Here is a 19,683-nt window from a genome sequence, read left to right on the forward strand (position 1 = left end):
GAACGTGCTATGTCTGGGCCTCTCTGCAAACTACCGCCCTTCCAGGCCAGGTCTCACACTATACTGCCTGAGCCCCTGGTTTGCAGCATGCTCTCGGGACTGCTAGGGGACCTGGCTGGCCCTCTGCACAGACGGCCCGCTCCGGCAGCACACACGTCTCAGCCACCCTGTCGTGGAGGGTAAACACCAAAGGGGGCATCCTGAGGTTTTGCTGGATGGATCTCTGGGGCCCCCCCATAGGCATGTACCGAAGGCGTACGGGTTGTTTTTTAGAATTTGTTAAATGTCTGGCCTATCTACTCAGCCAGAGTTTGAGTACCTGTGATACAGGCCGCCTCTTTCGTACCCTGCCCCATATCCACCACTAACACTCAGTGCGACCTGAGCACAGGACAGGAGCTTAGTAAATGCCACTTAGGTGAAAACCAGTAAGATAACTGGGAAACAAGAGTCCTATGTGGGCTCTTTGGGTGTCTGGAGAACTTGTCCCAGGGTTTGCTAAGTGGCCAAGCAGCTGGTTAGAATTTTTTTTTTAAAGATTTATTTATTTATTCATGATAGAGAGAGAGGCGCAGAGAGGCGCAGAGACACAGGCAGAGGGAGAAGCAGGCTCCATGCCGGGAGCCCGACGTGGGACCCGATCCCGGGGCTCCAGGATTGCGCTCTGGGCCAAAGGCAGGCACTAAACCGCTGAGCCACCCAGGGATCCCCCAGCAGGTGGTTAGAATTTACAGGACAGCCAGCTCATAAATGCTGGAAGGCTGCTGGGTTTTTTTACTGTATCATTAATACCGCCTTTTGTTTTTTTTTTTAAATATTTATTTATTTATGATAGAGAGAGACAGAGAGAAGCAGAGACACAGGCAGAGGGAGAAGCAGGCTCCCTGCAGGGAGCCCCATGTGGGACTCGATCCCAGGACCGCAGGATCACACCCTGAGCCGAAGGCAGGCGCTCAACCGCTGAGCTACCCAGGCATCCCTAATACTGCCTCTTGAATGCAGGTCCCAGTTAGTACCCTCTCTCCCAATGCAAAAAAAAAATCAGTGGAACTCTTCAAGATTGCAAGCCAACATCTGTAATTGCCCCCTGGGTATCTCAGTGGCCTGCCTCCTACAGCTCGACAGACAAGGATAAGATCAGGAGGCATGAGCCAGTGCACACATCTCCCAACCCTTCTCCTTTCACAAGAGAAATGCATGTCCTTGCGGGGCTCAGAGGCACCCGATGTACCCTCCTTCCGTGTGAATTTCACAGCCCCGTCACCAGAAGAGCATCTCAGACTCCAAACATTCTCTTCTCCAAAGAGTTCAAAATTCTTCTCTACCCACAAATCACGGTGAGCTCCTGAGAGAAGTAACGACTAGCACGTATGGTCCTATGTGCCAGGCACTCTACCAAGTGCTCTATGTATTTTACCTCGTTTCATCCCCAGGAGGGAGGTACTATTATTATTTCCATTTACAGATGAGGAAGTTAAGACCCAGAGTTAAACCAGCTGCCCAATCTCCCACAACTGCTCAGTGGTAAGGCAGGATGACCCAGCCTGGCTCTGGGGTCTGTGCTCTCACCACTCCCAGCCTGAGCCTGTCTGCTGTTACTGGCTGCTTCCAACATCTACTCCTGAAATCTAAAGAGGAGGAAAGGTAGCCACGGATTATAAGGATTTATCACAATGTAGATCTTGGCTGGCCTGCCTTGTGCTGAGAGACCGTGCCAGCTGAGGACCTGTGTCCAGGCCCCCAATATGGCAGGTGATGGCACATATGCCCCCACTCCCATCTGCATCTGCGGACGACATCACTGATTATTAACCACGCTCCTCCCCAGCAAGCTAAGCATGACCTCAGAATCTTCTTTAACACTGCAGTCACAGTCACTGTGAACAGATCTGAGCTGACCTGTCAAGTGAAACCTGCCTTCTCCGGAAAATTAAAATGGAATGCACTGAGGTGGTTTCCTGCCCATCCCACAGGAAAGCTCTGAACCCATCACTCTCTTTAAAGCTCCCAGGACATTGTTTTTTGGATGGTAATTACCTGAAAAGCGATCACCTGAATGTACACTTAAAATGCAAAGTCCCTGGTCTCTGGTTAGAACAACTACCCCAGAACCTCCAGGGGGTGGGGTGGAGACCACGTATTTTCAGTAAGCCTTCCGGGTGAGTTTACTGCACACTGGTGTGGGAATCACTCCCGCCTTCTGCCTTAAACTCAAGGTCCCTGATTCATAACAGACACATATTCCCTCATCCCACAAAGATGGACCAGCTGTCTGCCTTTTAAGTGCCAGGCACGGACCGAGAGCAGATACACAACAGGCACCAAAGGGTAAGCCACGGGAAGAAAGGAGGCAATCACATCAACCTTTCAGTGAGTTTGGAACGCCGAAAATGAAAGCACCACAGCCCCGGTGTTACCAGAGGGTCAGCAAGGAACCGTGAAGCCACCTGTTCCACTCTACAACGAACTGCCCAGCTCACCTAGCTGTGTTCACATTAGAACTCTGACCGGAGACACAGATCCTGAACTGATGACACAGCCAGCCTGCAGTGACCGCACACTTTAATCTGGCTGGTCAGGCCTATTGTGGCGAATAACCCCAGAGGGCTGACTGGGCCATAATGAGTCATTCAGCTCTTCCCATAAGTGACAATGAAAAAAAAGGCTTTCGATTAACAAGCAGGCAAATGCCACTGTTGGCTGAATAGGTGACAGCAAATGGAGATTAACTGGATAATGAAACAGTGTCTACATATAGCCTCACATCAGACCCCGAATGCTTGTTTGTTACGGACAAAGAGATCAGAGTAAAAATCCAGAGAGGGGAAAGAAAGGTTACTCACAGTGAGGTGGGGACATTTATGTGATGACACTGCTATAGTCCGCCCGGCACAGGGAGCCCCGTTATAAAGCAGGTGGGCTCAGCACCACACTTCCCGCCACACAGAGGCACGGGGCTGACAGCTGACTGGGAGATGCTCATGGCAGCAGCGCTCATTCCGCTCTTGGACCCAGATTTGGGCTCTCCTGGCTGGGCCTTACCTTCTTAAACAAAGGCTATATCAAGCCAGGCCCCAGGACATGGCACCCGCTGCCTGACACCCCTTCTATGAGAACACAGGGGCAGTGGCAACCTCGGCTCCCCCGGTGCGGCCTCAGAACACTGTTGCTTCCAGCCGCAGGGCGAGCCTCCTTGCCGCTGAGGGAAGAGGAAAGAGAAAGCCTTTGCAGGAGAGCTGGTGGAGGGAGAACACCATCTATGCAAGCAGGGCAGCAGGCACAGAGGTTTCCCTCAATCCCCACTTTCCCAGCAAGAATAGCACAACGATGGAGCTCCAAAGGGAACTAAATATCTGAGCGAGGCCGCTGGATGGATCAGGAAACCAAAGTGCAAGTGGCTAAGTGCAGGAGGAGAGCTTTTAGTAGAGGAGCTAGTGCGAGGGTCCAGACTCCGACCGCATTACTGCATGGCATGGGTGTGGTCTAGGGACAGAAGTGTGAGTCGCAGGCTGTCCCCCTCCTGACCTAGACCCTCTACTTCAGCCTCTGCTGTGCACTGCACCTGCAGATCTCAGAGGATGAGGTGTGTGGAGAGAGAGGACAGACGCAGGGAGACCTAAGGTCTCTGGGCATAAGTCCAAGTCCACACACCTGTGCTGGGCACCAGGGATCCAGGGTAGGGGCGGCAGGGATGCAGTTCCCACACTACTTCTGGGACACGTATGCCCCTGACCTCTGAGATGGGTTCAATATTCCCAGGCAGAAGGGGACTTACACTAAGGAGATAAGATGACACAAGGAAGAAGTGGGCTTTGCTTAGATTTGCTATTTCTGGAACTTCCTGGCCCCAGAAAACTCAAAGCTGAAAGACAGGTGGTAAAAAGAGGGTGGGAGAAGGATAATGGAGGGTACACTCCCAGGGAAGAAATGTGCCCATTTTGGAAAGCATCGAGGACCCTGTCCCTAGGTCCCCCTGAAAAAGGCACTCCTCCAGTCAGAAGATGAGAAGAGAAATTTGGCCAACATTTCCCCACAGAAACAAGCAGCAGCATTTGAAAAACTGCAGTAGCATCAGGGGGATGGGCTCCATGAGGTACTGGTCATATCTGGCAGGGTAACGCTCCTCTTGTAGTCCTAGGGCTTCCATCCCTAATCATTACATCCTCTCTAAGAAAGGAAAAAAATCCAGTTACAAATAAGGAGCTCAAAGCTTTAAAATGTAATTCATTGCTAAACTAAGGCCTCAGATCTCAAGAGGGGCCTGGGAAATTGCCTGCCTCAGAACTTAGTACATATTTTTCTAAAGCTGCAGCATCCCAATATGGTAACCTGGAGATGCAAGAGGCTATTTAAATTAATCAAAGGTAGGGGCGCCTGGGTGGCTCAGTCAGTTAAGCATCTGCCTTCAGTTCAGGTCATGATCCCAAGGTCCTGGGATCGAGCCCCACATCGGGCTCCCTGCAGCCTGTTCTCCTTCTCCTGCTCCCCGTTTGTGTATTCTCTCTCTCCCTGTCAACTAAATAAAACTTTTAAAAATTAGTAAGTTAATCAAAGGTAAATAAAATGAAAAATTCAGTTCCTCAGTTGGACTAGCCACATTTCAAGTGTATAACTGCCACATGTGGCCACTGGCTACCATACTGGATAGCATCTATGGAGAACATCTGAATTACTCCACAAAGTTCTAGTAGCCATCCCTGGCTCCGAAGGTAACTCGAGCTGGCCAACACATCTTTCACCCTACTAGGCAAAGCAGAGTGCTAATGGGCCCTCAGCAAATGTTTCAAATTAAAATTTAAAAGAAGTTACATAGGAACTATTCTGGTGCTGGCCAAAATAATGAAACTGAGGTCTTCTCTATATTGCTCAACCAAGAAGCTTGGCTGGTCACCTAGGATCTTAAACAGATCTGTGAATAATGTTAAGAACATGACATCAAAAGACTTGTGTAGAGATAAACATACTTGAAAAAGGAAAGGATACAAAGAAAAATCTCCCTCCCATACTTGACCCCCAGTCATCTGTTCTCTGGGACAACCAATAGGTCAAGTTTTTTTCATATCTTTTGAGATACTTTATGCATTGTGATAGGTAAAATAATGGCTCCCTGAGATGTCCACATTCTAATCCCCCAAACCCGTGAATACAAGAACCTACAGGGCAAAAGGGGCTTCGCAGACATGATTAAGTCCAGATCTTGGGATGGGCAGGATTATCCAGAGGGGCCCAAAATAATCACAGGGGTCATTAGAAGAGGGTAGCGGGATGGTCGGAGGGAGATAGGATGACGGAAGCAGATGTCAAAGTGATGCAAGACTGAAACACAAGTTATCTCTAGAAGCTAGAGAAGACCAGGGAGCCTATTCTCCCCTATAGTCTGCCCTCAGAAGAAACACAGGCCTGCTGATCCATTTTAGACTTCTGGCCCCCAGAACTATAGGACAGTAAGTTTATGTGGTTTCAAGCCACCACATCTATGGCAATTAGTTGCAGCAGCAATAGAAAACGAATACGCGCATAAACAATCAAGTACGTATATACTTTTACCCTCACAGTGTAGTCATTTTTATCAGTAGCTGATAGTCTAAAAAAATCTGCCTTCCCACCTCCTCTCGGAGGCCTGAAAGACAGTGAAAAATACAGGTAGATTTGTAGATCGAACTCAAACACCACCTATCTAAATGTTTAGATGACTATGTAAGCAAGCAGAAAACCATGAGGGCTGTATGAGGGATTTATTATTATTATTATTATTATTATTATTAACTATTACTGCCTCGATCTTAAAGATAGAAACAGTGGTTGAAGGAACTGTCCTAGAGGCCAAGAGACCGGACCCCTTGAGCATGTCAACCTTTTGGGGCCTCTGTCCCTTCAATGAAACACAATGTGACAGGAGGAAGGTATGGGGAGGGGAGGGGAGGACAGCAAACTAGACACGTGCTAGATTTTCCTCTTTCCAATCCTGGAGTATGCTAACCCAAAAGAGTTTCCTACGTAGTATAAAAACAAGAAATGTTTATTGTGCTCAGGAAAAAAAGTACAAAAATAACTCTAGGCATAAGGCACAATATCGGTGGCAGGTCACTACGTTCAGCGTGAAAACTACAAATCATTCTTTTCTGTCACCCTATGGACACACAGAACCTCTCTGGACTCCCTGAGAAGCTGGTAACAATGGTTGTGTCTGACAGGGACAATCTCAGTGACTGGGGGGACAGGGGTCAGAGGAAGATTTCATGAAATAACTTTTCCTATCTTTTGGATTTTGAACCTGGTAAATGTATTATATATTCAAGGGGAGCCTGGGTGGCCCAGCAGTTTAGCGCCGCCTTCAGCCCAGGTCCTGATCCTGGAGTTCTGGGATCGAGTCCCACGTCAGGCTCCCTGCAAGGAGCCTGCTTCTCCTTCTGCCTGGGTCTCTGCCTCTCTCTCTCTCTCTCTCTCTCTCTCTCTGTCTCTCATGAATAAATAAAATCTTAAAGAAAAAAAACAAAAAACTTAAAGGATTTCAGAAGAGCAGGTTCTCTTGGTTCATGGCTTCACACTGCCAAAAATAACTATGGCTCCTCCATCAGATACCTGCCGATTAGATTCACCAAGCACTCAGCCAAAGCTTGGAACGATCTCAATGTCCTCGTCCAATTTAGTACTCTCTACTGGCTGCGTAACAGAGGAGATGTGCTCTGTCACTTGCCCTGCCTTCCCAGCATGGACAGGCACCCTTTCACACCCATAATGAAGCAGAAGGCACATGAAGACAGCTGGCCTTATCATGGCACCCGGTGTCAGTCACAGAGCCACTTCTACAGTCCAGACTCCTTCACAGGCAGAAATGACTCCCGAGTCCAAAGAACCCTGGTCAGGAGAGAGAAAAATCAAAGGCCAAAAGAGTATCTCCTCACTCTCCGTTGTTGGAGGACACATCAAGGGCATCTTTATTTCCACCTTGTCCTCTTCTAACCGTTGTACCAGTTATCTGCCAAATTGAATAGTTACATATACACAAGTCACCTCTCTTCTCTGTTGCATAAATAGTCATTTCCAGGCAGAGAGAGAGGGAGTCACAATATTTTGAATACAAAAGAGCAATGGTAAGCACGTGGACAGCCTGGAGCCGATACCGGGATAAGCACAGCCATAATGCTTCTGGAGGATGGGGACTTCTCTAATAATGGGGCTCCAATCACATGAAAGACTATGTAAAATGATGGGCCACATGATTTAAGGAGAATTCATTTCCTTCTTCTCAGAAATAAAATAAGCATTTTATGGGGGTGTGAGAAGAACCCTATAAAGCAGCACTTACGTACAGTCGCGATAAGGCTGAGACCGTCTACCCAGTACACATTTAGAAGTCTGAGAAAGGGCACACAAACCTGAAACCACAAAATTTGGGAAAGAGCAGCAGGCCATTTTCTATCATATAGTGATATGGCTGTAACAGAATAAAAGAAAATCTAAATGCACAAAAAGCAGCCAGTAGGTCCTGAAGACATTCCTTTCCAAAATCAAAGTGGAAATATGAAATGGGCCAGCAAGGGGCAGCTGCCAGCCCATCTCAAGGGGCTCTTTCCAAGTGGCCCAGCATGAATCATGCAGTGGCAAAGCTGGCCCTACTCAATCCCTTTTCCCTGCCTATTGTAAAATGACAATGACCAGACAACTTAAGCTAAAGTCCCAGATCAGCCTCAAGCACCAAGGATGCAGGGGAATGATGGAGAGGGAAAAGCACAGAGCTGGGAATCAGGAAGTGTGTGTTCTGGTCCCACTTCTGCAAACTTGAACATGTCCCTTTCTCTCTCTGAGCCTGGTTTTTCATCTGTAAAATGAAAATCATTTTATCTATGGCCTCATGCAATCCTCCAGGGTATATAAGGGTCTCCACCCTATAATTTTATACAGCCTCTTAATAAAATCATAAATATCAGCACCACTATTTGAGTTTTCCTTCCAGGCTGTTCTTCCAGAGAAAGAATGTCAGAGCTGTTAAGACCATGCAAAAAACAAAATAAACAGTGGTAGCTAAGGAGCCTTTCAACCACCCGCCCCACCCCTGCTGCCCTGAAAGGCCTTTTGACACCCAGAAAGGGATGATCCAACTATAGGCAGCAGTCCCTTTACCACCGAGTCTGTGCAGGACAGATGCGAGCCATAAGAAACACCAACCAGTCATCCCCACCAAAATCTCCATCAGTCTTCACCAACATCCTGCCCCATTGCCCTTCTCACCTCAGACATACCATCATTTGCCTTCCAAGTGTGTTACACTAGCTGGGCGACAGGAGACCTGGGGACCTGGCTCCTGGTCCAGTTCTGTTATTGCTGATATTCCACAGTATTTGTTTACCTGGCTCATCTGGAAATCTGCTTCCCTCCAGAGCAGCCTCATCCCTGGACTCTAGTGCTCCAGAGCAATTCTATTGTAAATTCACAAGTGTGTCCCTCCCTTTGTATAGAGATTACTTTTGTGGTCCCTTTTCAGGACCATTACCAAGATATTAGCAGCCTAGCTGTAAATTCCAGCTCTGCTAACCATCTAAGGGTGTTTGAGAAAATCACATAACCTCTCTGGACCTGTCTCCTTGCCTGTGAAGTAAGGGAGCTGAACCAGATGGTGTCGGCTCTTTTTCTAACATAGCAGTCTAGGTCTAGGATTCCCATGGAGACAGAACCAAAATATGGCACTTAAACTTGGCCGTGTAAAGCAGCATGTGTACTGACCACACCTGCCCTGGAGAGTTCCCACTGACTAGGCTTGGTGGGCAGGTGGTCGAGATTCCAGGAGACGCTCTAGCGATACAAAGAGCAGCACGTACCTTTCCCTCATCCACCAATTTTGCAATGTCATCTAGATACAGACCACTGGCCATGAAAAAGGCCCAGCGATAATGGACTCCTTGCCAGAAATGCTAAAAAGAAAAGAAAACACATTAAATATAGGAAAGGATAAAATCTCACTGAATGCAAATTTAGGGGAAAGTATTTTCTAGGTAACTAAGACATACATACCGATTTCCTATTCACTATGAACCAATGAGCTGTATGTCCCACACAGCCCAGTGATCGACAGACAGTGGATGCTTCATAAATTTTTAATAAATTAATGAATGAACAAAGATATATCCATGTGAACTCAGGCTTTTCTACTAAATTGTGAATGGCAAGCAAGTAAGCACAGGAAAGCTGTCCTTAAAATGAGATTCTAAAGAATCTTACTCAGTTTCTTCCCTAGGGAGAAATCAGGGGCTGAGACCTCTAGGCTTTCTCTACTAGGGTTTAAATGAAGCTCAGAGGCACCAGAGAGGAGCTTTTAAACCTAATTCAAGAATGCTTAGGGGGCAGTAAGGCACCAAAATATGATCTCAGACAAAAAAAAAATCCAATCACAGACTTCGTCCCCCTTGGCTCTAAGAGGAACAGAATGGCTTTAAGGGTAAAACAAAGTGTAAAGTTCCCTATGCATCATGGTTGGGGCTTCCCCCTACAGCTGTAACAACTCCCAAGCCACCTAATCTATTATGGGACAGTATGTCCCCAGACAAAAATAAGCAAAAATCTTCTAACCAAGAGGGTTCAAGACCACTTTGCCATACTCACTTTTAACTGTTAGTCTTTCTGTCAAAGGTAGGGTAGGCCATTACCAAAACAACAAGCATACTGAGGTTCTCCATGATACAACAACCTGCCTAACTGAACTTCCTCAGATGGGAACTATCCAGAGGTATGGGATTAGCCAGTACCAGGGGGCCTCCCTCCCTGTACCTGCCTGTCTCACAATCCCTCAGCACGCTGTAAGTTGTCAAGTGCACAAAGTGGTCAAGTGTAATGGAACTCCCCTGCTACTCTAGCTCAGGCACTTAATAGCTGTGTTATTTAGGTCAAGCTACCTCTTTCAGCCAGTTTCCTGGCCTAAAGAATGGTAATACCACTACCTTGCTCACAGGGCTGTTGGAAGGATTAAATGAGAATGAATGCAAAGTACCTGATACAAAGAAAGTATCACTCACATACATATTTATATTTTTATTATTAGATAAATATTTATCTAGTGCTGAAAGCAAATTTTATTGAGGAAAGGTTGGGGCAATACTAAATTGGAGTTTAGGATTATAGAAACACAAACAAAACCAGGCTGCTGTCTGGCAGAGCTTTGCAATGGTTGTATGAGGAATGGCTTACTGGTTTGGATGAGTGACCCTGTAATTTATTATCTAACCTGGGACAGTCCTGAGAGTTCAATGAGTCATCATTAATAATTATGCCAGGACCTCAGCTGTAAACAGAGCCAATTTCACCCTAGAATAGATGTGGGAAGATTGAGTCCCCTCAGCCCTCAGGGTAGCAAGACAGAGCCTGGGCTGGCCTAAACCTCCAGAGAGTTGCTCTTGGCCCAGAACAGCCTCAACATCTATTCAAGCACTAACAATTTTCTATGGGTGTCATAGCATGAAAGAGGCTTGGGAGAGCACTGCTCAGGGCAAAAGAAGTTAAACAAAAAAAGGGGAAAAAAAAAAAAGAGTACCATTTGAAGGCACTGAGGCCAGCCCAAGTTTACAGCAGGCCCACTTCATTACAATCACAAAAGACCTGTTCGTGTACTTCTCCTTAAGGCCTGGCCTCAGACAATTAAAACATTCTGGTAACTACTTAAGGTTTTAAAAAAAAGAACAGCAATGGTCAAAAATGCCATGTCTATAATTCTTTATAGCATGTTGCCCCGTAAAGTGAAACTTTCTGGTCTGCAACAGCAGAATTTTTATACTCTGCTCTAAGGGGCCTGTGTATTTTTTCCAGACCATTCCAGGAGAAAGTAAAGCAAAGCAGGCAGGAGTCTGGAGCATTACAATGAGGCTTTAACTGTGCACATTCTCAGAAAGACATCAGAAACTACTTAAAAGGTTTTCACATGAGATTACCACTATCCTCTTTCAAGTAGGAGGAAAGAGAAGATGCCTGTTCTACTCTCAGAGGACAACTCAGAAGGTTAACTTGGAAGAGGTCTCACTGAAGTACAAACTACGAAACCTTATGGAAAAGTTAAACTTAGATCTTGAAGCACTTGGAAAACCTGGGTTTTCTGAAAAGCTAAAGAAGAGACAAAGAACAGCTAAGATTCCTTTCTCCACACCAAAGCACCCTGTGGACACCGTTTCCGGTTGCCACCTGAATCAGAGGAAAACAAAGCACCACGAGCACAGGGCCCTGTTTGTTCACCTCTGGTAACAGACCTGCTTCCTAAGGACAGAGCAGTGGTCTCCACTGTCACAGCCCTCTCAGTATGTAGTCCACAAAATTCAAGAGGCTAAAGTCCTCAATTTCACCCTCAAAAAGGTCCCAAATTAATTTCTAGAATAAAAAGATGCTAAAGATAAACACTGAGCCATTGACTCCATACAAAAGGGTCAGGCGTTGGTTAGCTTGACATAATAACTCACAACCTTTTGGCCCACTAAGGAGACTTCTACCGTCTTTTTTCTGAGTTTGAAGATCTTGTCTAATTAAAAAAATAGAATTTTTTTCTTTGCCTATCACTTACATCACTTACATCATTTCAACTTCATACAGATTTCAAGCCAATGATCTAGAATCACCAAGAGTGGATAACATGAAATGATATAAGCCTGTCCCCACCATGGGGACGACAGGCTATAGTGTTAATTAAAGAGCACAAACTCAAGCCCTGCGGTCAGCCCTGCAGCTATGGCTGCAGTGTACTCGTCCTCAAGACCCACCACACACGGCCGTTGTTAGGTCGGGTGATGGGGGCTCCTTATAGCTCTGTTAACAGTGGCCACAGTGGCAGAGTCAGATATACTCAGCAAGTCTCAGAAATGCTCAACAGCTAGAGTATTTGATTCATGTGGGATGTGCAGTGTTAGGACAAGTTGATAAAATTCCAGAAAAAGCATGGCTGTTCTATTTGCCTTTGTGGTCTCACTAAAGGAAGAACACAATTTCCTCTGGGTTCCTGATATTCAAAAAAAAAAATGCCCATGGACCTCTACAGGTCAAAAGGCCCCAGTCTAGAAATCACTGGTGTGTTCCAATGTGACTACCATGAAAACAACCAGCTCTATGCTGTCTTTTTTTTTTTTCTTTTTTTTTTTTTTTTTTATGATAGTCACACAGAGAGAGAGAGAGGCAAAGACACAGGCAGAGGGAGAAGCAGGCTCCATGCACCGGGAGCCCGATGTGGGATTCGATCCCCGGTCTCCAGGATCGCGCCCTGGGCCAAAGGCAGGCGCTAAACTGCTGCGCCACCCAGGGATCCCTCTATGCTGTCTTTTTAATAAAGCTTCCGCCCTTCCATATGTGAGCCTGGTATAGGCAAGGAGAAAGCGGAGGGTCTATCAGATGGAATCAAGAAAGGTAATAATTGCTACTAATAAAGTCTAACATTTAAATAAGAGTGTTTAAGTCTTGGGCCAATTCTTTACATGGATTATCATTTAACCCTTACGACATGCAGTAAGGTAGCTGCCCTATTAGTTTCAACTTACAGGCAAAGATACTGACGTTTAGGGACATTAAGTAACTTGTAGGTGACACAGCTATTAAGTGTAGACCAGAATTGGAATCTGGTCAGTGTGTGACTCGAGTCCATACCACAGCCACCGTGCCATGCTGCCTCCAAGACAAAAGAACCTGGCTAGGTGGAAAGCAATTTCCAGAAACAGGAGGCGCTCACTTGCTCTCACTACCTTTAATGCCTTAGAACCCACGGTGACTCCGGTCTGCAGCATGCCATCCGCTATGCCCAATCGGTCCATGTTTAGGAGAAAAGGAGTCACCAAGGTCACATACGTGGCTCCTGACCATTTCTTGAGAAAATTTAGAGCCCATGTTTCAGTGGATCCACCAACATTATCAAGAATGAAATCAAACCTGGAGAGAGAGAAAAAAAAAAATCAAATAAAACCATCCTTGTCAGTCTTTACTACGGCTCCAATCCCCCTTCATTCCCAACACCAGTTAGCCATTGGGTTTATGTCAACGACTGTTCCCAAGCCTCGCTGCACCATGCCACCCAGAAGAGATGGTTGCTCTGACAAAGGACAAGAAGGCACACCCACTCACTGACTCTGGCTTTTCTCCAAAATAGGTCAAATGTGACTAATTTTTTTTGTCATAAAATTGTATCATTTTTCCAATACTTAAAAATGACCTAAACAAGTGGCTCTCAACCGAGGGCATCTTTGGTCCGCAGGGGACACGTGAGGCAAGATTGAGAGACATTTTTAGTTGTCACTGTTGGGAGAGGTGGTGTGAAAGGGCCACTGGCACCAAGAGGCCAGGGGTGATGTTTATACCCAGAGTGCCCAGAACTGCCCCTCACAACAAAAAAATTATCTAGTCCAAAATGTCAATAGTTCAGAATACAAGCTTGCCAAGGTTGAGAAACCCTGACCTAAGCTTTATGGAAAACTGCAAAGCTACCCATTCAATATAAGTCAAAGTATTCTTTAGTGTGCTTGAATACTTGCAAGTATGAAAGGTTTTGACCAACAGAATGATTTGCTTTTATTCCCCCCATAACCGGAACTGCCAGTAGAAGCATCCTCTTCGTGTGGAATTTACTATTTTCCGGTTTCACGTACAGCATCAGGACAATGTGGAGAGAAATCAGCAATCTGCTCCGTCTTCAATTCTGTTCTAATTTGCCCCCAAACCCAGTCCCACGGTATCTACAGGAACTGACGGACTCTCCACTCCTTACATCTAATGCAAACCTGCTATCATCACCGCCCTCCCGCTTACAGGGGAGAAAACCCCAGAACGCTTTTCAATACTTTTGTAAAAGTATCTATTTAGAAAATGCATGCTTATCTGTTAAGTAAGTTAATAAATGAATTCCATCTTGGTAAATCCTTTTTTCCTTCTAAATTCATCTGGACGAAGTCAAACATCAAAGCTTCTAAAAAACAAACAAAAAACAGCTTTGGCCAAATTTGTGGATCTTGAGCCTGCCTTTCACAGAACCAAATTCAAGAAGGACAAATGAGAACTGACAGAAAGGGGAGTGACCTTATTCAAGGACTACTCTTCTTATTAAGAGAGAACAAAATTATTTTTAGGGCTTGAAGCTTCTACTTCATTCCCAAGTTTTGAACAAACATGAGGATACTGCATTTAGATAAAACTTACAGGCAACCTGGCATTACAGAAATGGCAGTGCTTGAAAGAGCCGTCCAGAGGCAGACTGTAGTCTCAGCTCTCCCACTAGCGCTTAAGTGGCACGACCCTGAACGTGAGAAAACTCCCAAGTCCCCTGTCCCTTACTTTCTCAACTATAACAGGACAGAACAGGATGGAGGGACTTCAAAGCCCCTTCCTAATGTAAAAGTCTAAAATTCAAATCTACGAAGCTGCTAAAGGAGAAATAAATGTATTCTTGGTGGATTCAGAGGCCAAACTCCAGGCAAAAGTTACAAAGATCAACTGCAACGAAAGCAGTCAAAAATAAAGTCACAGCCTGGCATCTGCAAGCTAGAGATTCCCCAGCCAGAAAAGGGCAAGCAAAAGCAGCGAGTCCACGGTGAGGGATGGAGAGGGGCAAACCATAGCGAACTTTTGGGGGCCAGCCTGAGTATACTGCAGCTTTCCATCAGCAGAGTCTCCGTTCCCTCATGACAAATTCTAGACACATATAAAACTTAAGGTAGAGGGGAATGGGTTGGCGTAGGCCTCAGTCTCGTGCTGCTATTCCTAGAAGCAGCGGAAGACATGAGAGCAACAGAAACTCTACTATCTAGAAGCCAGCTGTCAGAGACCTAGAGAGACCTAGGTGCTGATGCACAGGCAAGAAGTAGCTGACAACATCTCTCCAAGAGACAGTGCGATTCCTCAAATATATCAAGTGTGTTCCTGACATGGTGGCTTTGTATTTGCTGTTATCTTGACCTGAACAAGTGCTCTTCCCTTTGATTCCCTCAGTAATTCACTGAACAAATTTTTATTGAGCATGTATCATACGTTACTACACTGCTCCAGGTGAAGGGGATACAGCAGGGAACCAAAAACAAACAAACAAACAAACAAACAAAAACACAAAAAAAAACAAAAAATTCCATTCTCCTGGCTGGCTCTGCAAACCTTCTGCTCCAGTGCCTCAGAGGCCTTCTTAAACCCCCCTTTTAATTTTTTTTAAAGATTGTATTTATTTATTCATGAGAGACAGAGGCAAAGACACAGGCAGAGGGAGGAGCAGGCTCCCCGTGAGGAGCCTGATGCAGGACTTGATCCTGGACCTCTGGGATCACACCCTGAGCCAAAGGCAGACGCTCAACCGCTGAGCCACTCAGGCATCCCCCAAACCCCTCCTTTTTAAAAAGGGCCTCCCTCGATCATTTTTCCCCTCTATTCCTGTATCAGTCTTCTTGAGAGCACTTACCACCTGAAACCTTCCTGACTAGAATGGAAGCCCCATGGGAGGGTGGTGGGGTGGGGGTGGGGGGCATTTGTCTTATTCACCACTGTATCTGTATCACGTGTCTGGAACACTGCCTGGCAGGGCTGGTGCTGCAGAGTTGAAGGAGCAGGGATTCGCTGGCTCTTGGCTGTACCACTGTTGGGGAGTGGGCACTGCTGGCTAAGAAGGGCTAGGTGGTGTCCAATAGGGCTTCCCCCTTTGTTTTTTGTTTTTAAAACCCATGAAAATATAATCGACCCATGAACAGGTTGTACTGCACAGGACCACTTATACCCAATTTTTTTTTTCAATAAACACAACACATTGAAAATGTATTTTCTCTTATGATTTTCTCAGTAACATCTTTTCTCTAGCTTACTTTATTCTAAGAGTGCAGTATATAACATACAAAATATGTGTTAACTATTATGTGTTATTTTAAGGCTTCTGGTCAACAGTAGGCTATTTAATGAAAGTAAATGTTGGGAAAGTCAGAAGTTATATGCAGATTTTCGATTACACAAAGTAAACAGTGTCCCTACCCACACACCGTTCAGGGGTCAACTGTATACTTCTATTCAAAGTGGGCAAGAATAACTGGCTTCTGAAGACTAACAGAAAAAGAAAAACCTTTGAAAGAGAAGCAATAAAACATCTTTCCAAACACTCCTCTGTTGTATTCTCAGCTGCAGTTCTGTCCTGGTAGATGAAGACCAGATTAATAAGCACCCTCGCTATTTCTGCCCAAACCACAGTCAGAACCAGCAGGGTCTGAACAAATCACTGAGTCTGCTTCTGTTTGGTACATTAAACCAAACCACAACCCGGCATTCAGATGTACTGAGAACATCCACAGTACTCTGGTCACCAATATTTTCTACTGCCTTTGTTTCTCTGAAGCCCTTTTTAAGCCAAAACACTGAAAACATGTTTAGCGCTAATCGTATATTTTCATACACTGCCCTATTTGTTCCTGTGGTGACAGATGCCATCAAACAGAACATACCTTCCAATTTTGTCTTCAGACTTCTTACAAACCAACAATAAAAGTTAACTTAAAAATTAACCAAAGGCCCTTTCACGAAGATGGCACCAAAGGCGAAGAAGGAAGCCCCTGCCCCTCCCAAAGCCGAAGCCAAAGCAAAGGCCTTTGAAAGCTAAGAAAGCGGTGATGAAAGGCGTGCAAGTCACACAAAAAAAGAACCGTACGTCACCTACATTCTGACAACCCAAGACCCTGCGTCTCCCAAGGCAGCCCAAATATCCTCTAAAGAGCACCCCCAGGAGAAACAAGCTTGATCACTATGCCATCATCAAGTTCCCCCTGACTACTGAGTCAGCCATGAAGAAAATAGAAGACAACACCACACTTGTGTTCATTGTGGATGTCAAGGCCAATAAGCACCAGATCAAACAAGCTGTGAAGAAGCTCTATGACACTGATGTGGCCAAGGTCAACACCTTGATCAGACTGGGATCATCTAAACTGAGTCCAGCTGGCTATAAATCTATTGAAATTTTTTCACCATAAAAAAAAAAATTAACAAAAGACTGGGGCGCCTGGGTGACTCTTAATAGTCTGCCTTCAGCTCAGGTCATGATCCTAGGGTCCTGGGTTCAAGCCCTGCATTGGGCTCCCTGCTGAGCAGGAAGCCTGCTTCTCCCTCCCCCTCTGCCTGCCATTCCTGCCCCCCCCACCCCACCTTGTGCACATGTGCTCTCGCTCTCCTCTGTCAAATAAGTAAATTTTTTTTTCAAAGATTTTATTTATTTATTCATGAGAGACACACAGAGAGAACGAGGCAGAGACACAGGCAGAGGGAGAAGCAGGCTCCATGCAGGGAGCCTGATGTGGGACTTGATCCCGGGTCTCTAGGATCACGCCCTGGGCTGGAGGCGGCGCTAAACCGCTGAGCCACCCGGGCTGCCCAAATAAATAAATTCTTAAAAAAAATTAACAAAAGACCATGAAAGCAAAATATCTTCCTCAGTATATATATCATATGTCACTGTGCTGTATGAACACCTGGAATTAAAACAGAAACCACCCCAAATGACTCCTTACGGGGTATTTAAGATTCTAAGACTCCAATGTAATTACAAAGTCACCAAACTATTCAAGCCTGTATGATCATACGTCCTCGTCCCCACTTCCCAAAGTGAACACTGTTCTAATACATACGGTTTTAAAGATTTCAACTGTTCTTCCACATTTCCAGATTTGTAATCAATTACGTCATCTGCCCCAAGCTTCCTTACAAGTTCACTGGCATCCTGAGAGCAAACTGCTGTCACATGAGCATCCCATGCTTTCATTACCTGTCAAAACAAAAACAAAAACAAAAACAAAAACAAAGAGGGGGGAAAGTAGAAAAACCAGCTATGGTTTTTTTTTTTTTTTTTTTTTTTAAACGCATGGCACCCTGTGTACATTTTTCAGACTTCTCTCTAGAGAACTCTAAGTGCTTCATCTTAACAAGAACTACAGGAAGCCACCTGTCAGAGACCTGGTAAAAATGATTAAAATTTATTCACCAAGAATAAAAATAGGAGGTCTTTTAAGTCTCTCTTTGAACAGCCCTTCACTTTCTTATAATTTGTGGATGAATCCAGGCCATTTGACCTGCAGAGTTTCCCACAGTCTGGGATTTCCGATTGCACACTCAGGGGGCAATTCCACATGCTGCTTCATCCCCTGTGTTTTCTGTTTCAATCTCCTTACAAGACTATGGATAGTGGCTAGCAAAATCATAGCAGGCACATAATGCGTGGTCATTGCTCTTTTGTCGTTTCTTAAATTTTATTTATTTATTTACTTACTTATTTATTTATGATAGACCGAGAGAGAGACAGGCAGAGACACAGGCAGAGGGAGAAGCCTGACGCGGGACCCGATCCCAGAACTCCAGGATCTCGCCCTGGGCCAAAGGCAGGCGCTAAACCGCTGAGCCACCCTGGTTATTGCTCTTAAGGTCTTACTAGCTGTTTAATGGTGGATGCAAAATAGTGATATTCTTTTTTCATTTAGTAGTTGGAATACTTTTAAAATTAACACCTCCCATCATATATTATTTTGCTTATTCAGGTGTACAATTCGTATAGGAAAGGCAAGACAAATAATTATTTCCCCTTTACCAGTTTATAAAATAAATTAGTTCCCCATCATTTTCCAAAAGTGACCATTAAAAAAAAAAAAATGAACTCATGGCTTTAAATGTATTTGAAGGGTTTTAATTCATTGTATTACTATACTGGAACTCAACTTGTCATATCTTTGAGTTTCTTCAAGTCGACTCCTAAGTCTCTTTGATACGACTCAAGTAGTCTGATAGTTCTCTTGCTGTTGAATGTATTCTCAGCTCATTCTTGTACATTTTGTGCCCTAGTTCTAGAATCTGCCATTTCTCCAAGAAGTCCTGCATTCTTTTAGTGAGCGATGATCTACCAAGAGGTAGCTTTACATACATAAAGTCTCTCGAGTTCATATTGATACTTCAATTCAAATTTAAGACTACAAAGCTTTTACTTAACTTCTGTCTATCCTTTCTTCCACACCTAAGATCCTGGCTGTCAGAGACACAGGGTGACAGAATTAAAATATACTATAAATAGTCATCTGTTCTATTGTATATTACACACAAAATGATCTCTGAGTAATACTAGGGTTATTATTACTACTACTGAACTGATTAAGGAAAGCATTAGAATTATCATATATGCTCTCCCAGTTCCCTCCACCCCCTTTTTAAAAAATGGTTGTGCTGCATTTACCTCATCATAGGATATGGCTGTTATACAATGTGCTCTCTTTCTAAGCTCATGGTTCTACAGATAAATTTACATTTCAACATTTACCAGCAGTCCTTAATTTGAGGTCTCTCCAGTCATTTAGCTGTCAGAAGTTCATGCTCTAGTACATTTCTCAGAAAAGGGTAAGACCGTATTCCTTAAATTCCTACAAGTTATCAACAGTTCGTATGTGACCTTTATACATGAAGGCCAGTTTTGCTGTATGTAAAATTAGTCTTCGTGTACTCTTGCTTGAGTGTCTTAAATATGTTACTCCATTCTGCACTGCCCCCCCCCCCCGCCCCCGCGGCTTTACAGCACTGCTGTCAAAAAATCTGATGCTAATCTAATTTTACTTCTAGTCACACGATTTTTTTTTAAGGTGTCCCAAGGATCTTTTTTTTTTTCTTTCTTAAGTAGGCTCCACTCCCAAAGTGGAGCCCAACACAGGGCTCTACCTCATGAGCCTGAGATCATAACCT

The 19,683-nt window shown here is 44.9% G+C and overlaps 1 protein-coding gene across 8 annotated transcripts in view; it reads right to left on the reverse strand.

Annotated features, from left to right (window-relative positions):
- The window catches only part of RTN4IP1 (reticulon 4 interacting protein 1), a 45,653-nt gene that overhangs the window by 419 nt on the left and 25,551 nt on the right, over window positions 1-19,683 (reverse strand). For 4 of the 8 annotated variants that reach the window (XM_025444567.3, XM_049092427.1, XM_025444571.3 and 1 more), the window contains exons 7-9: window positions 17,595-17,731; window positions 12,705-12,888; window positions 8,820-8,912 (exon numbers count right to left, since the gene is read on the reverse strand). In XM_025444567.3, the coding sequence (XP_025300352.1) occupies window positions 8,820-8,912; window positions 12,705-12,888; window positions 17,595-17,731 (414 nt within the window). Of the gene's footprint in view, window positions 1-6,587; window positions 6,859-8,819; window positions 8,913-12,691; window positions 12,889-17,594; window positions 17,732-19,683 lie in introns of those variants that run through there. The other 4 variants (XM_049092429.1, XM_049092428.1, XM_025444570.3 and 1 more) reach the window with 3 other exon arrangements.

Source organism: Canis lupus, chromosome 12 (genome assembly GCF_003254725.2).
Source record: "Canis lupus dingo isolate Sandy chromosome 12, ASM325472v2, whole genome shotgun sequence".
Taxonomy (NCBI): Eukaryota; Metazoa; Chordata; class Mammalia; order Carnivora; family Canidae; genus Canis; species Canis lupus.